Source organism: Mauremys mutica, chromosome 18, assembly GCF_020497125.1.
Source record: "Mauremys mutica isolate MM-2020 ecotype Southern chromosome 18, ASM2049712v1, whole genome shotgun sequence".
NCBI classification, from domain to species: Eukaryota; Metazoa; Chordata; order Testudines; family Geoemydidae; genus Mauremys; species Mauremys mutica.
In genome coordinates, this window is record NC_059089.1 from 16,421,579 (window position 1) to 16,437,587 (window position 16,009).

At 55.7% G+C, this 16,009-nt stretch overlaps 1 protein-coding gene and 1 non-coding gene across 3 annotated transcripts in view; one reads left to right on the forward strand and one right to left on the reverse strand.

The window, feature by feature from the left end:
- The window catches only part of SLC27A4 (solute carrier family 27 member 4), a 30,596-nt gene extending 15,891 nt beyond the window's left edge, over nt 1–14,705 (reverse strand). For both annotated transcript variants that reach the window (XM_044992863.1, XM_044992864.1), the window contains exons 1-10: nt 14,554–14,705; nt 7,318–7,484; nt 6,137–6,531; nt 3,987–4,145; nt 3,344–3,413; nt 3,122–3,213; nt 2,335–2,444; nt 1,445–1,654; nt 836–962; nt 37–174 (exon numbers count right to left, since the gene is read on the reverse strand). In XM_044992863.1, coding sequence (XP_044848798.1) covers nt 37–174; nt 836–962; nt 1,445–1,654; nt 2,335–2,444; nt 3,122–3,213; nt 3,344–3,413; nt 3,987–4,145; nt 6,137–6,531; nt 7,318–7,478 — 1,462 coding nt within the window. In that variant the 5' untranslated portion in view covers nt 7,479–7,484; nt 14,554–14,705. The remainder of the gene's footprint in view (nt 1–36; nt 175–835; nt 963–1,444; nt 1,655–2,334; nt 2,445–3,121; nt 3,214–3,343; nt 3,414–3,986; nt 4,146–6,136; nt 6,532–7,317; nt 7,485–14,553) is intronic.
- A 598-nt stretch (nt 14,706–15,303) lies between these two features.
- Nucleotides 15,304–15,396, forward strand: TRNAR-UCU. Its single transcript has 2 exons — nt 15,304–15,340; nt 15,361–15,396. It is a non-coding gene; the product is annotated as a tRNA-Arg (tRNA).
- The last annotated feature ends 613 nt before the right edge of the window (nt 15,397–16,009 follow it).

Sequence of the window (16,009 nt, forward strand, 5' to 3'; positions counted from 1 at the left end):
GTGCACCCGCTGCAGCTAGGGGATAAAGGCCCTCACCGGTAAGATACGTCAAATCCCCCTTGGTGAACACATCACGGGCGATCTTCTTGCTGGTGGCTGACTGGTTCAGGTACCCGTCGAAGTGCAGCAGAGGGTCACTCTGGATGATGCGTCCTACCAGCTGTCCTGGCTCCCCTGTGGGCAGAGAGAGTGAGGGATATGCTCAGTCCCAGCCATTCTGCTCTATCAGAGACAAGAGTACACAGAGATTGCCGGCTCCGCATGGCGTGAACGTGTCCTGTCTCCGCGGGAGGAGGAGATGCTTTAGGGAGGACACGGGGGCTCTACTGTACAAACATCTCCTAGCGCACCAGTGTCCAGTTTACCTCAGCAACCTTTCCCCATGCTGCCCTCCCAATGGAGCTCAACCCTGACCCAATGGGACCTCCGACTGAGCTGCTCTCTCTGCCTTGTCTCCATGGCCCATGCAGTCCCTGGGCTCTCTGCTGAAACTGCCCCCAGGATGGCCATGGAGTGCCAGCTGTGATAGTGGTAGCAGCAACACAGGAACTGGGCTGAGAACCATCACACTCACTTCACACCTGACACCCAACATCCGTGGGTTGGGAACTATGTCCAGTCGCTACTGAACTGGAGTCCTGGAGGTGCAGAGAGCCACCAAAAGGGGGCACAGTTTCCAATGACAGCAGAGGATGCTCCTGGATGCTTGTCAGAACGGAGACTCCTGCGCAGCTAATCACAAATCAGGTCTCTAGTTCAGGGCTCATGCAACGCGGGACAGAGGGACAGACCAATAGACAGAGGCAGCTCCCCGCAACGCCCCAGCCCCCTTCACCTGGTTTACAAGGGATGCAGAGTCCATCCGGCCCACGGATCAACTCCATGGTGTCTTCGTCCACCCTCACCAAGGTGACGGGGTAAATCCCAGGCAGGATCCTGCTGTTGAAGCCACAGGAACCAACCTGGAATCGAGAGAACGCAGAGACATAGCCCGATGGCAGCTGGAAGTGTCTCTGCCCTCACCCTCGCTTCCCTCCTATCGCCCCAGCTGCCAGCCCGAGGGATGCGGGAGCTACCCCACCCCAGAGACCAGACACACACTGCTGCCTTCCCAAGGTCACTCAGGGCTCCCTGCCAATGTCGGCGCAGGGGCCTCACACCTGTCCCGCGGAGGGATGCTTACCCAGCTCAGTCCTCTCCCGGGACCAGAAGGGGTGTTTCCTGACATCCCCTCCCAAGTCTGCTCCATCCCTACCCTCACCATGGCCTACTCTGCCAGCTCTCCGAGCACATGAACCATCCCACCAGGAGCACCGAGGCCATGTGTCTGCACGAGACATCACGGTCACCCTCGGCAGCCGGGGAGAGGGAGGACCGGGCTGCAGCGGGTGGGGAGACGCCGCAGCGGCTGGCAGAAGGACACGGGCAGCAGACGGGGCCGTACGTTGTTGTCGAAGTTGCCCAGGCTGCAGTTGCACTCAGTGGCACCGTAGAACTCGGCGATTTGGGGGATCCCGAAGCGGGAGATGAATTCCTTCCAGATGGACATCCGCAGCCCGTTCCCAAGTGCCATGCGCACGCGGTGCCGCCGCTCCACCTCCTGGGACGGCTGGTTCAGGAGGTAGCGGCAGATCTCCCCGATGTACTGGACAATCTGCGGAGAGGAAGGGAGATATGGCACACTGTGCCCTTCCACAGCACCCTCCACCCAGGGACCGCAGAGTACTTGAGCCGCATCAACCCTGACGAGCCCCCAGGAGCCAGGCGGGTGTTAACAGCCCCATTATACAGATGGGGAGGGACAGTCGGGGAAGAGACTTGCCCAAGGTCACCAGGTGAGTCAGTAGCAGAGCCAAGAATGGAACCCAAGAGTCCTGTTGCCAATTCTGTGCCTCCCACCTAGCAGGCTGCCTCCTCGTAAGTTGGAATAACCGGTCTGGCATTCCCTGTTTTGCTTGAATGAGGCAACAGCCTGGCTGCCCTCCGGAGCATGATACAATAAAGCGCAGGAGCAAGGAAAGGTCATGGAACTACTTGGTTTGTAAGCACCTTGCAGCAGGGACCAGCTTTTGTTCTGTGTTTGTACAGTGCCTAGCACAGCAGGTGCTTGGTCTGTGACTGGGACAAAAGCGATCGTCCCTCATCAGACCCAGCTGCAGTGACAGTCATCTCCACAGGAAACAGCCAGCCAAAGCCTCGGTTTAAAGACATCCAAGGGCCCCGCTGCCAACTCCCAGGATTCTCAGCAAGGTGCTGAATCTCGGGGTTCCTCAGCCAGCTTTTCCCCTTGTGCCCCCACACCACCGCGAGGCCCCTGATCCCCCACTGCCTCACCGTACAGTTGTACTTCACACAGTCATCCCAGAAGTGAGAGGCTGAGAACTTCTTGCGGATCACCACAGTCATCCCCTGGAGGAGGCACTGGCCAATCCCGACAATGTTACCTGGGCGAGAGGGGAGCACAGGGGAAACCATTAACCTCCCGTCTCTTGGGAGAGAGTGGCTGATCCCAGAAACGGGACAGGCTGGCTTGGGGACATGGAGCCTTTCACTTTGAGGCCTCTGGTTTGAATCCAGCCCAGGATCCAGTAGGGACCAGATGGTGTCTCCATCCCAGGGCTGTTTGATGGAGCTGGAGGGACTCAGGTAGGTTCTTAGTGGGAGGTGCCCATTTCCCAAAGTCACCATCACTGGTGGTGCTAATGGGCCCCCTCAATACCCTCACTTAGGTCTCTAAGCCCCTTACAGAGGAAGGTGTGCATCGTTACCCCATTTTATAGATGGGGAAACTGAGGCAAAGTGACTTGCCAGAGGTCAACCAGGGAGCCAGTGACGAGCCAGAAACAGATCCCAGGGGTCTGTACTACCAGCTTCCTGATCTAACCACTAGCTGCTTGTCCTGGGCTCCCAGTACTGCAAAGTGGCTACCATGGACCTTGGGAAGACCCCAGTCCTTCACACTGATCCAGTGGGGACAGACGGGCGAGCCCCTCCTCAGCACACAGCAGCTGGCGGTTATGTTACGCAGCAGCCCCTGGACTAGGAGTCTGCCGACGTCACAGGCAAGGAAACAGGTGACAGAGGCTTGGGCAGGGAGACGCGTGAGCAGGGGCTGGGATACCTGCCGCATGGTAGAGAGGGAGGCAGTCGTACATCACGTCATCTGGCCTCATGCGGAATCCGTAATACACCAGGGATGCCATGCGGTAGTACCTGGGGCAGGAGAAGTGGCTGCATCAGTAGCCATGCCAGAGCAGAGCCCTCCACTGCTAGCGGGGTCCAGATCCCACTCCCATCCCCCTTGCACCCAGCAACGGCCTGCCCCTGCACACACACCCCTTACCTGCAATTGACCACGATGGCTGCCTTGGGCATCCCCGTCGTGCCGGAGGTGTAGATGTAGAAGAGTTTATCTGGAGGGCAGGTGGGGAAGGCAGAGAGAGGATTCAGCACCACAGCAGCATCTCACAACCCCTCTTTCCCGAGGAACCAGAAGGGCCAGCGTGCTGGGTCAAGCCAGGCAACTGTACACGCGCTCACTCCCTGCCATTGGCTATGGCCACCCCACCTCGGGCTGCCATCAAGTCCGCTCCCCAAGCTGGCCTCACTATTTGTACAGCACCAAGAGCAGGCCAGGATCTTCGCTAAGCTAAGCAGGTTCAGGCTGGAAACTACTCCAGTGGGAGCCCTCCAAAGAGGGCAGAGCACGGGAGCTCAGCTCAGCCCGGCTTGCACAACAGCAGGCTAGCGCTGAGCAACAGCTTCCCAGAGCGTAGTGCAGAAGAGTCACACGTCAGCAGACTGGGGAGTTGCACGTGCTCCATCTCTCTGCCGCTTACATGGACGTGACTGGATTTGTTTCACCCCAGCTGTTCGCGCCCCGGGATTATCCATTGCCACTGCTGGATGACACATGGGAACAACACAAAGACCCAGAGGCACAATAACCCACCCTCCCTCTCCACACCTCGTAACGTGGGACACACCTAGGAAACCCTTCTTCGGGGGGCTTGGCAGGTGCCGAGGAGCCATCTCCAGGAAGGGGTCCAGGTGTTCTGTGCCTGGGGGTGCGGATTCTGGATTCCACTCTCCGGAGCAGAAGAGACGAACAGATTTCCCCAGGGAGGGCTGTACCTCCTGCATGGCTGGGAGGGAAGGAGAGCATGACACAGGAGCTCTGAGAAAGGACATCTACGAGACACTGAGATCCAGGAGCACCGAGAGAGGAGTGGGAAGGTTTACAAAGCTAACTCCCCCACACGCTTGTCCAAGCCAACATTACACCCATAGCCTGCCCCAGCCCAGGGCTGCCTTCTCCCCAGCCTAAGAAGGCAACTGGCTCAGGAACTTGCTTCACCCAGGCTGCTTCAGGCTACAGTCTAGAGCAGCGACACTTGGACTCTTCAGAGCACTTTCAGGCAGTCTGTGAAACTGCTGCCAGCACAATAGGAAGGCACCTGTCAGTCTCCAAGCCTGGACAGTCCTTGCTGGCCACAGCTCAGGACCATTTTAGTTCTATTAAAAAAAGAAAATCAGAAACTCCCATTCCCTTCTCTGCCCCCAGCCAGGTGCCTCTCAGGTGTGAATTCAACACCGATGAGGTTTGCGGGTATTGGTGGACAAAGGCCAGGAGTGCTGGACCTAGTGACGCTGAAGGTGTGGCAACACCCCCTGGCTTGGAGCAATAATAGAGGAATGCTGGCCTCCCTCAGACAGTTCTGGCAATGGCTTTCAGCACCCCCACCTTAAAATTGTTCCAGTGCCCTGACAAAGGCACAAGAAGATGGGGCCGAACTGCAGCATGACCTGGAGAGATCTGGGCATGGGGGCTGCAGGCGACCAGGGGAGAATCACTCCTAACAAATGTAAAGTCCTGCCCCTGGGAGAAGAGACAGACCGCACCGACCTGCGATGGGGGAGGTCACCCACCAGCCACAGCTAACCCCATAACGGGAGCTTGCTTTCATCTGGTGCCCTGATTTGACTCACTCGTGTGACCAAACGCCAGAGCTGTGCTGGTGAAGCCATCACGTGACAGGGAAATGTTCACAAGAGGAACTCAGTGGAAGTAGCGGACCTCTGTTTATCCACAGTATAGGCAGGGCCTCAGCCCTACGCCAGAGGGACCAACCGTCAGGCCAAGAGAAGTCAGTCTCTATTGCCTGTTAGGTACTGGGTCCCTCTGCTAAGGGGAAACCAATAAGGATCAGTGGGGTGATGGTTTAGGTGACACTTGCCCATTGGGGACAGGGCTGAGACCCAGCAAACTCATTTCACAAGGTGGCCAAACAGCTCTCAGGGCCTGCTTTACACTGGCATAACTTCATTACAGAGGTGAATGAGGCCCTCAGTCACTATGAACCAGGGCTGGATTTGAACCAGCAGCCTGAAGTGACAGTGACTCATCTCCTGAACCAACTACTATATTTTCTGAGATTTGTTTTAAATATCCCCAGGGCTGGAGCTGGAGGCTGCTCCACAACCTAACAGTGGTCCCCCAGCCACTGATATTCAGCCTAAGTTTTCCCAACTGCCTTAGTTATTATATTCTAGCCCCTTGGTTCATTCTAGACAATGACTCTCCTTCCTGGGCATTTACACGGCTCAGATCTTGGCAGGTGTTTCCCTGATCCCATGGAGTCATCACAAAGGCGCTGGCGTCTGGTGCAAAGCCCCAGCTGGCTGTGGGGCTGCCAGAAAGGTGCCTGTTTTCATGGCGGCAAACCGCCCCCAGTTGATACCCTGGCATTACAGACCCTGGCTCGGCAGATTTCACAGCAGTGTCACATTACAATTCTTGACTCCCTACCTACCCCACTGGGTGGCCCCCGGTGACACCCACACTCCATAAGCCAAAATGCACCCCCACCTCTCATGCATGCTCCTCAAGGGCCAGCTCTGGCTCACCCTCCAGCAACAGAGCCGGGGGTCTCATGCCAGCAGCCCTCCTCGAATCACCCCCTACAGCAGCTCAGAAACCCACCCCAGGAGAGACAGCCATGGCTACTGTTACCACCGAGCCAGACTAGCCAGCAAAGATGGGGGGAGAAGGGGAAGGAGCACAGCGCTGGGGGGCCCAACTACTTTGCCACCTCCAAGCACGCGCCTGGGGACACGACCGACTGACTCCTCTTACCTTCCATCATCTCGGCCCCGAACACCACGGCCTTGGAGTTGGAGATGTTGATGCAGTGCAGCAGGGCCTCCATGCGCAGGTGGGAGTTCACGAGCGCCGCCTCCACCCCAATCTTGGCCATCCCCAGCCAGAGACCCACATACTGGTTGCGGGACTCCATGAACAAGGCCACAACGTCGCCGGAGCGGAAGCCCTGCTCATACAGGTAGTTGGCCACCTGGCTGGAGTACTCATCCAGCTGGCGGAAGGTCCAGCTCTCGCCCGTTCCCTGGAAGATCAGTGCTGTCTTCTCCGGGTGCTTGCGGACCGTCTCCTGGAAGATCTTGGGGATGGTGTTTTTCCCCCTCAAGTGCTGCCACACCTGCCACTTCACCCTCATCAGGACGAGCCCCGTGCTGCCAACCAAACAGGACAGAAGATTCTCTGCACTGATGCACGTGGAGGCCATGCAACCAGACCCAGCCTAGACTGTGGGTCTCCCTCCCATCGCTCACAGGGAGCAGGAGATCTGCGTGTGGAGATTTCCAGAGAGACCCTTTATAACCAGAAACGGATTACAGAAGCAGGGAAGGGGATAGAACCCAGTCCCTTCCCCTCAAAGTGGATTACAAATGCTCCTCCCCAACCCCCAGATGAGTTAAAGGAACAGCCCTGCCACCTCGGGGCAGCAGATATTGTGCAACAGGCCACGGGGCACCTGTTCCCTCCGAGCCACGCCCCCACGACTCCTCGCTAGAAGCCAGCTCGTCCTTGATCCCGGTACATTCTTTGCATCTCCTTGGCCCCAGCTCAGAGAGCCAGGTCCAGAGTGCAGACACTCGCCTGCCAAGTCAGCGTGTTTAGGGACCGAGGGAAGTCCAAGGTCAGAGACAGTCGCCAGCCTCGGGACCTCAGCTGCAATCATATCTCGGAGAGACTCAGCCAGAGATGTCAGAGAGATCTCAGGTGCCAAGAGCAACTCCCTCCCTCGCCTGGCAGGGTCCGTATTCCTCACTGAGGGGGCTGAGGTGTAGGCAAGATGCTGGCAGTCAGAGCTCTCCCCTCTCATCCCTGCATTGCCCCAGCCACAGCAGGATGCTTCCCTCACCTTGGCAGCCCCAGCTCCCCCTACCCGGTTCTGCGCTGGGGGTCACCTTAATGCAAACGGGACAGAGAGGGCAGTTTCCAGCGAGGACACTTACGTGACGTCCCTCCTTATTGTCTTGAAGACGATGCGTAGGAATTTCCATCCCCCAGAGCCCAAGTAGAATATGAAGAGGGCAGGGATCACCTGGACCCAGGAGAGCTTCAGGACCAGCCTGAAGAGCACGAAGAGCGCGGTGAGGGCAGCCAGCCGCAACATCTTGGCCTGTGGGGGGGAGACAGTGGAGATCAGTCACTGGTTTTAACTCTGATGCTTCCCCGGGGAGCCCCAAGTAGGAGTGACAAAGTAGGACCAACCTGAAGTAGGAGTGACAAAGACAGTGCAATTTCCCTGCCAGGGGAGGTGTCAAGGTGGGAATGGGGAGGGCGACATGGGCTAAATCCTGCTCCCCTTACGCAGGCAATGCATGGCAGTAAGGCAAGCGGGACTGAACCCCTGCATGGCACCCCGTTGGGCTTCCCTGTAAACTGACTGCGAGCAGCAGATGCTACCAATAGGCACCGTCTGAAACCACTGCCGGTGCATCTCGTGGCCTCTGGCTGGGCCTGCACTTCGCCGTGTACCCTGGAGCACAGCTCACCAGGGTGGTGTAGATGGTGCTCCGTCTGCTGGCTTGATAAGAGCCAATGGTGTCTAACCCTGCTCACAGCAGGTCGATCACAAGCGGATGTCTCCCGGGACGGAGACCATAACCTCAGCAAACTACCACACGCATGAACTAGAATCGTCATGAAATTCCTGGGGGAAGCATAGGACACAGGGTGGAACTGGGAGAATGGCAGGATAAGAAGCAGGGAACGAGCAAGGCAGATTTCTGTTCCACAGCACCGTATGTTAAACCCAGTGGGCCAAACCCCCGTTGGTGTAAATTGATGTAGCACCATTCACATCAGAGACACCCTGCAGTCAAGCCAGTGGAGCTATGCTGATTGACACCTGCCGGAGATATGGCCCTTCACATTTGGGGAGCTGAAGATGGGGACATAATCGGACAGATCCTGAGATAGCGGAGAGGCGTGTGCCAGTAGCTGGAGCACGAGATTGGGAAACAGAGGCCTAATCCCAGTTCCGGCACAGACTCTCTCTGCGGCCTTGGACAAGCTATGCCACTTCCTTGCCTCAGCTTCCCCAGGTGTAAAATGGGGATAATACACATGGGACCATTGTGCAATTGTCAGACAGTGGTGGGAAAGCAACGCATCAGTGACAAGTATGTTTCAAACCGATAGACCCAGGAAAACTCAGCATCAGCCTCCAATTTATACTGAGGCTCCTCCTTTCGCTTTACTCCAATTCTGCCATGACCGAAGTGGATTCGACTCTCCGGCGGTGCCCTGGCAAATTGGTGACTCAACAAGGCCAGCTCCTCCTGCACCCCACGCTCTGGCTCTAAATGCTAGACCACATGGCCTACTAAGCATTTCAGCTTTGCATGCTCCTTTGACAGGACTTCATAAAAACCCAACCCACACACGCACATAACAGGAACTAGAACAGAAAACAGGATCTAAGTCCTTTGAGCTCCATAAGGGTTTGCAGGTTCTCATATAATCACACCACTTCCTAGCTGAGCCGCAGCCAGAGCTGATCTAGAAAGCGGAGCCCAGGTAACGTGGTCACAGATGGGCTCCTGGAACAGATCAGACGTGTCTCCCAGATGTGCACCACCAGGGCGCAGCACAGCCGTGACCGGGGCTAGGGGGGCTGCATAGGCATAGCCTTCCTGCCTTCCTCCCAAGGGGCGCAGGGCAATGCACACACTGCTAGACACTCTCCCCTACAGACTCGCAGGTCAGCTGTGACTCTCCTCCTGCATTTCCACCTTCCCACCCCCATGGCAGCAGCCAGACCAGATGGGGAGGCCACCCCTGTGGGCTGACACTTTCGCTGGCAGTGGCGCAGAAGGGCAGCAACCTATAGAGGGATCCTTCCACATAGCAGCTACGCATCAAGCGGGGAAGGCAACCACAGGCTAATCTCCCGGCAGCTCAAGGCCCCACAGATAAGGCTGGTCCTTCCTGACACAGGGTGAAAGGGAAGGAAATTAACACCATTTCCTATTCATTCTTGCGGATTTAACGTCTCTGGACTAGCAAACTCCTTGGTCCCACAGCGATCAGGGCAGCAGGGGATCCCCTCACAATTACAAGCTCTGGCCAGGAACCTTTCGGTTCTCTGGTCCCCGGGTGAAGTCTGGGGGAGATGGGGTGCTCTGTGCCGTCATCCCCTGGGATTCAATCTCCCCAGACAAACATGGGAGTGGGGCTGGTTTTGAGCTGACTGAAGGACCCATCTCTTTGGCATCACACACTTCTCCCTCTCCTCCGAGGTTAGCTACAGCAGTGCTGAGGGCCACAGAGAACATCCTGCTTATTGCAGACAGGCTGCTAATGCAGGAATCTAACCCAGGGGATGTGTGCCCTGATGCAATAAAATGAGGATGCACCGGGGGGCCCTGGTTGCTGAGTGGATTCCCTAGGAGCTCCTATAACACCCGTACATGATCATGGACTCAGATTTCCTGGGAATGTTGTGTGCAATCCCTCCCCCAGTTCAAGGATCTCAGACTCTCCCAAACTTCCAGCCCTGCCTGCTCCATATTAACATCCATCAAGCTCTCTCCTTACCTCCCTCCTCCTGAAAGCTCCCAAGAACACACCCATTCCCTGAGACACTAGGCCTGTAATGACCTCTCCTCTTGTGCCTTTCACCTGGGCAGGGACCTGCGCTTGGTTTGGCACATTGTGTTGTGATACAGTGGTTCTGTCGGGGGAAGGGCTGGGGAAGCAGAGCGGGGCTCTGTTCCTGGTTCTTCCACTGAACCTCCCTGTGCTTTGGTTCCCTGGTCTGTAATCACAGATGGCTACGATAATAAGGTAGGTGGGTATTTGTATTACAGAAGTTCTAAGAGGCCCCAGTCAGGGTCCGGGCCCTATCGCGCTTGGTGCTGTACAAACATTTGTGCTTATCTGGGGGGAAAGCATTATTCACTGCAGCCCATCTAAGCCCCACTCCTGCAAGCTGCTCCTTCTGTGGGCAAAGCCCTGTACTCACAAGGGGCCCTACTGACTACAAAGGACTCCATGCAGGGGTCTGACCATGTAGATTTCACTGCAGGATTGAGGAACTTTCCCTGAGCCATAGTTAGCCTCTTTCCATGGGTATCAGGCTCGCAAACCTCCTACAAACACCAGCATTTAATGCAGATCACAATGCTGCTATGGGCACCCTGCTCAAAGCACCGAGTCTGTCTGTCCCTCTCCAGCCAGTTCCACATGTTTTCTGAGGCATTTGGCATTCCACTGCCAAGCTGGCTGTGTGCCAAGCACTCCCAATTTCACAGGGGAGATGGAGCTGGACACACACTTAACCAAGTCACTCCATATGCCTGCAGAAGGGAGAGTCAGATCATTAGATACAGAAGTGCTGGGATTGCAGGCTGCACTCAGCTAGGAGCAAAAAAAAACCTGAGTCCCACCCCCTGGAACCTCCTCAGGGCATCCCAGCAATCTCACAAAGCATCAAGGTGCAGGAGCTGCTCCCAAGAAGACAGGCAGTGATGTTGGGCCTGTGCCCATTTCTGCTCCTTCCTGGCATAAAGCGGGGGCCCAGGAGGCTTTGCTCAAACCAGGTCTTTATCTCCCGCTTGATTTTTACATTAGGAATTCAGGGCTTGTCTGGCTGCACCGGCACAAGGAAAATTAGGGCCCGTAACTCACTCGCTGCAGGGGGCAGTTCTGTGATGGCGATTTACTGCTCCTAGTTTTCCTAGTGCAGATGAGACCTGAGGAGACTGGAGAGCCAGTGAGATATCAGCCCAGGAGCCAAGCAGCCAGGAGAGGAGGGTAGCCAGCCAGCCAGCCAGATTCCAACTCTTTCCTGCTGGCTTGCTTTTGCGAATACTTATTTAGCTGCAGCGCCCCATGAGAGACCTATTCCCCCCTCATTAGGGGGTGAGAGCTCCCAGGTAATATCCTCAGAGCTCCCCCAGCAAAAGCAGGATAGGCCAGGCTTGGTGGTCCTGATATTTCTACAGGGAAAAACAATGGGATTGTGGACCAGTGAGGGCCACCCAAAGATGGAGATGGTTACCACTATGCAAGGTGCCTGCAACCGCCTCCTTTTGGGGGGGATGACCAGGCAGCCACCAATGCCCCAAAAGTGAGCAGTGCTGGCTAGGGAGGGGACACACCTAGGACGGCTGTGGGGGTACGTGGATTCAGCATATGACCTCCCTGGAGAACCTGCCCTCCAGGGTAAGGAGGTCATGCAAACAGCTCCCCCCTTCCCCAGCGATGCATGTGTGTGTCAATGAAGCCTCACTATTCTGGAGTGATTCCAGCTTCCATGGGCTGTCTTGCCTAGCACAGGAACAATGCTCCAACATCAGAGGAGATCTGAGCAGGATCTTGTATCCTGCTGGACTTCATTTCAGCACCCAGCCAGAAAGGGCACAATCCCATTGTCTGTGAGAGGGTGGCCAGGTTCCTAGGAGAGCCCACAACCCAGCCTACCTCTTAGTTCTCATCCACGGTTGTGCCAATCTTTCCTTCCAAACTCTTCTGTCACACAGTGGTCCCCTGAAAGTCTTTTCCAGCCTCAGTAACAGACCACTACCTCCACTTCAGGTGTTCTGAACCACCAGCAGGCTTGATTATAGCCCATCAGCAAGCCACCTCCTTGAGTGTTATTTACATGCTATTTATGATGAGTAGCCAGCTTCCCCTTGCCTGCCTCTGAGGAAGAGTACAGTGTTAGTACCACCCCACCCACCTGCCTTCAGGCTCCCTACTCTCTTCCTTGGCACATCCTTCCTGTCTGTTCCTATAGTCCCAGCTGCTGGGGTTTCTTCCACCCAATTAGCCCCTCAGACAGTTAATTGGCCTGCCAACTGCCTGTCTTTCAGTCAGGTCCCAAGTAGTGTATACCGGTGAGGATTTGAGTGACAGGGTGCTGAGTCAACACCTGACTCCACACTTCCTGTTACACTTTCCTTCTCTGCCTTTCTCCCATCAGCATCAGCCATGCCAGCACTCTTCCCATCACTCCAGCTTGCATCAGTGCTGGCTGGCTCTGGTTCCTCTTTTTCCTCCTCCCTCCACACCTAAACCCTCACCAAATCCTGCTGCCTCTTTCTTTACAAGACCTCCAAAAATCCATCCCTTCCTCTCTACCTAGAGGACAGCCCATCCTCTGGGAACTTCAGTTGCAAGCACTTCCTATGCCACGCCACACCAGCTAACGTACAGCTGCTCAGACTACTGCTCTAGCCATGTCTTCCCCATTCTTTAACCTCTCCACTGACTTCCATTCTTTTACTGCATTTTACTACTTCTCTTCTTTTCCATAGCTCTCCGTGGTTCCACCCAATGCCCATCTCTCTCATGCCATCTCCTCCAGCGTTCCCTCCTGCTTTCTCTCCTATACCTACAGCAGGTATCATGGGTCCTAATAAACCCTCCCGACAGGGGCAGCAGGTCCACAAATAAATAATATACAGATGCAGAGACCCTTTCACTAGGAGGGTGGTGAAGCACTGGAATGGGTTACCTAGGGAGGTGGTGGAATCTCCTTCTTTAGAGGTTTTTAAGGTCAGGCTTGACAAAGCCCTGGCTGGGATGATTTAGTTGGGGATTGGTCCTGCTTTGAGCAGAAGGTTGGACTAGATCCCTCCTGAGGTCCCTTCCAACCCTGATATTCTAGGATTCTTTCAACTGAGGATCTCAAAGTTCTTTCCAGGTCCAATAAACCCCCATGGTCCCACTATTCCCTCTGAAACAGACATTATCCTCCAAAGCAAGCTGAGCAAGGCCCAGGAACACAAAAACCCTCCGCCTGCAAGCTTCAGAGAACTGGAGAAAGTTTGGGCAAGACTCAGTGCTGATGTCAGCAGGGGCAACTCCAGAGACAGCAACGAATGCTGGTGTGGCCAGTTTATTTGGACGTCTCTCTACTGAACCTAACTTAAAGGGGCCAGTTTGCAGATATGTTACACCAGCTCTCAACTGAGCCTCCTGTTCTTACCTACATTGTTTCTGCTCCTTTGGGATAATGGTATCAATCAAATCTCTTACATTACCCAACCAAGCGCAAGGGTCACTAGCAGAGCCATAAAAAGAGAGATTGAGCTTAACCGGGCCTACCAGGCAGATGCACTATGTTAAAGAAAGATGCAGAGGGTCAGTGATTCACTTTTCTCTGAAACGAAGAACTTAAGGGGGAGGGAGTGGAAGTCAGTGACAGTGTACAAGGAAGATCTTCATGGTCTACCAGACAGGGACAGGATGTGACCCATGAGCATCAGAGAGATACAACAACTAGCAACGCTCAAGAGACACTTTTTTTTTGGCAACTAACTGTAGGTGCTTCCAGGCAAAGAGCTTGCCTTTCCAATTGGATCACAGAGAGCCCAGCACACTTTTGGACACGCTGTTGACAACAGCAATATACTCCAGGCCCCATTTCATGCTACCAAGAAAGCATCTCTTGAATTTAGGCGACACAGAGGTTGAACTAAGAATACAATGCATTACCCAGGCTTTTGTCCCCGTTTTGGTCACTGCACTGTTTGGAGACTCCGACCGGGGTTTGCCATCAAACCCTGCACCTCCCGCCGGTTTCTTTCAGAAAGGGGATGTTCTCCATTCCTACCCAGCTGGGATACACACGAGAGCTCCACACAGTTTGCCAGGCTCTCACAGTAGGAACCCTCACACCGCCACCTGACTCGGTTTAAATGCTCCATTGCAGCAGGCGGATCTTCTACCCAAGGGCAAGTTTGCAGAGTGAAAGGGAAAGAAAGCTGCAGTCTCTCTTTTCAACTACTGACACCGGGGGCTAAAAGCAAGAGGGGGACCACGGTCCTGCAGCCAAAGAGAGGTGCCGGCGATTTCCCATTCCCCACCCAGCACCTCCTATAAGCCAAGCCTACTCAGTCACGGCGGGGAGCCTAAACCCCCGTTTCTGGGGGTGATGCCTCCCCCAGCAAACAATGGCTCCCCCCACGCCCTTCCCCAGCAGTCTCCCCCCACAGAAAGACACACACCGAGAAGGGCAGCAGTGGGTTTCCCAACCTCCATCCGCCCCCCTGGAGCCGGGCAGGGGCTCTCTGTGGGGGGACCCCACCCAACAAGCCTCCTTCCACCTCTCCCCGCAGCGGCAGCGAGGGCGCCCCACGCCCTGCCCCGCCCCATGCCCCAGGCTGGGGATGAGCCGCCCAGGGGGACAGGCTGGGACGAGGCGCCTGACCCACAGCTCCCCCCCCCCCACTTACCCCTTGGCCCGCCGGGCCTCCGCGCTCCCCGCCTAGGGCTGGACCGGCCCCCGTCTCCCCCGCCAGCGGCTGTCAGCCCTGCGCCTCCCGCATGGCTGCCGAAGGGGCCGGGCCGAGCCGGGCGCCCGGCTGCTTCCTGCCGCTGCCGCCGCGCTGACCCTGCCCAAAGGAACCTGCCGCTGCAGCAATGCGGGAGGGGAGCAGCTGGAGGGGGAGGGGGAGGGGGGAAGCGGCTGGGAGCCGCGCGGCCTGCCGGGAGTTGTAGTTCTCGTGTCCACATCCTACACGTGGTCTCCTGCTGAAAGCAGAGGGCGCCTCACGCGCCTCTTTCTACTTTCCGGGCATTGTTCTGCCCCGCGCCCCCCCCCCCGCCTGCAGCCGGTCCCCACCCCCCATCACACCCCCTCGTCCGGGGTAGAGCTGAGTTAATGGGACCCCCCCCCCATCTCTGTCTGGTGTCTCAGCGCTACCGCCCGGCCTTGTCTTGAATCAGGTGCCGCCTGTGGCTGCAAAAGTGTCTGGAAGGAGTCGGGAGGCGGCGGGCGGGCGGGCGAGCGAGCGAGGGGGGAAGTTTTGCAAACTCCGCGCCATGGGGCGCCTGGGGCAGGGGCGAGGGTGCGGGCCGGCGCCGGAGAGCGGGGCTGCAAATGAAACCCAGCCGCTGGCCGGGGGAGAGAGGAGTCGCTGGAGTCAAGCGCTTCCTTGCAAAGGTCAAGGAGGGGATGTGGAGGCTCCTCGATCTATCCGCCAGGCTCTGTGGCGCAATGGATAGCGCATTGGACTTCTAGCTCGATGACGGATGGAGTCATTCAAAGGTTGTGGGTTCGAGTCCCACCAGAGTCGTATTTTGCCCCCTCCCAGGTAATCACTGGCAAACCTGGCTGTGGGAGTAACAGTGCGGAGAAGTTGGTGGGGGAAGCGGTTCGTTTTTGAAGGATGTCAGTTTCAAACCCGTGCGCTTTGCTGTGCCATTTTTAAAAATCACTTTGGTACTTGGAAGTCTGGTGCTACCATGACACCGATGTATTTTTTAAGGATGTTACTAGAAATCCACGGGATCGTTTATGAAGCGTTACCTCTAAATGTGTTTTAATACTGGCCAATGTTATTTTAAAACTCCCCGGCTTTGTGGTGAAGTATTTTTAGCTGGTTAGTTATGAAGTTATTTTAAAATTGGTTCTTTTTTTAGGATGCTATTTCAAACACGCAGAACATGATTAAATAGGGAAACATAAACATTACTCTGCTATTTTTCCTTCAAAGGCTGTTTGTTTTTGTTTGATGATATTTCAAGGGCAAGATTTGTTAGAGGAGGAAAGGGTTAGAAGTAAAAAAATAAAGGTTTTTAACCCTTCTGAACCCATCCTTTGTTTAAATCAGTTTATTTTCAGGATGTTTTTTAAGGCCCAGGTCCTGCAAACACTTAAGCATGTGGGTAACTTCAGTCAAAAGAGTA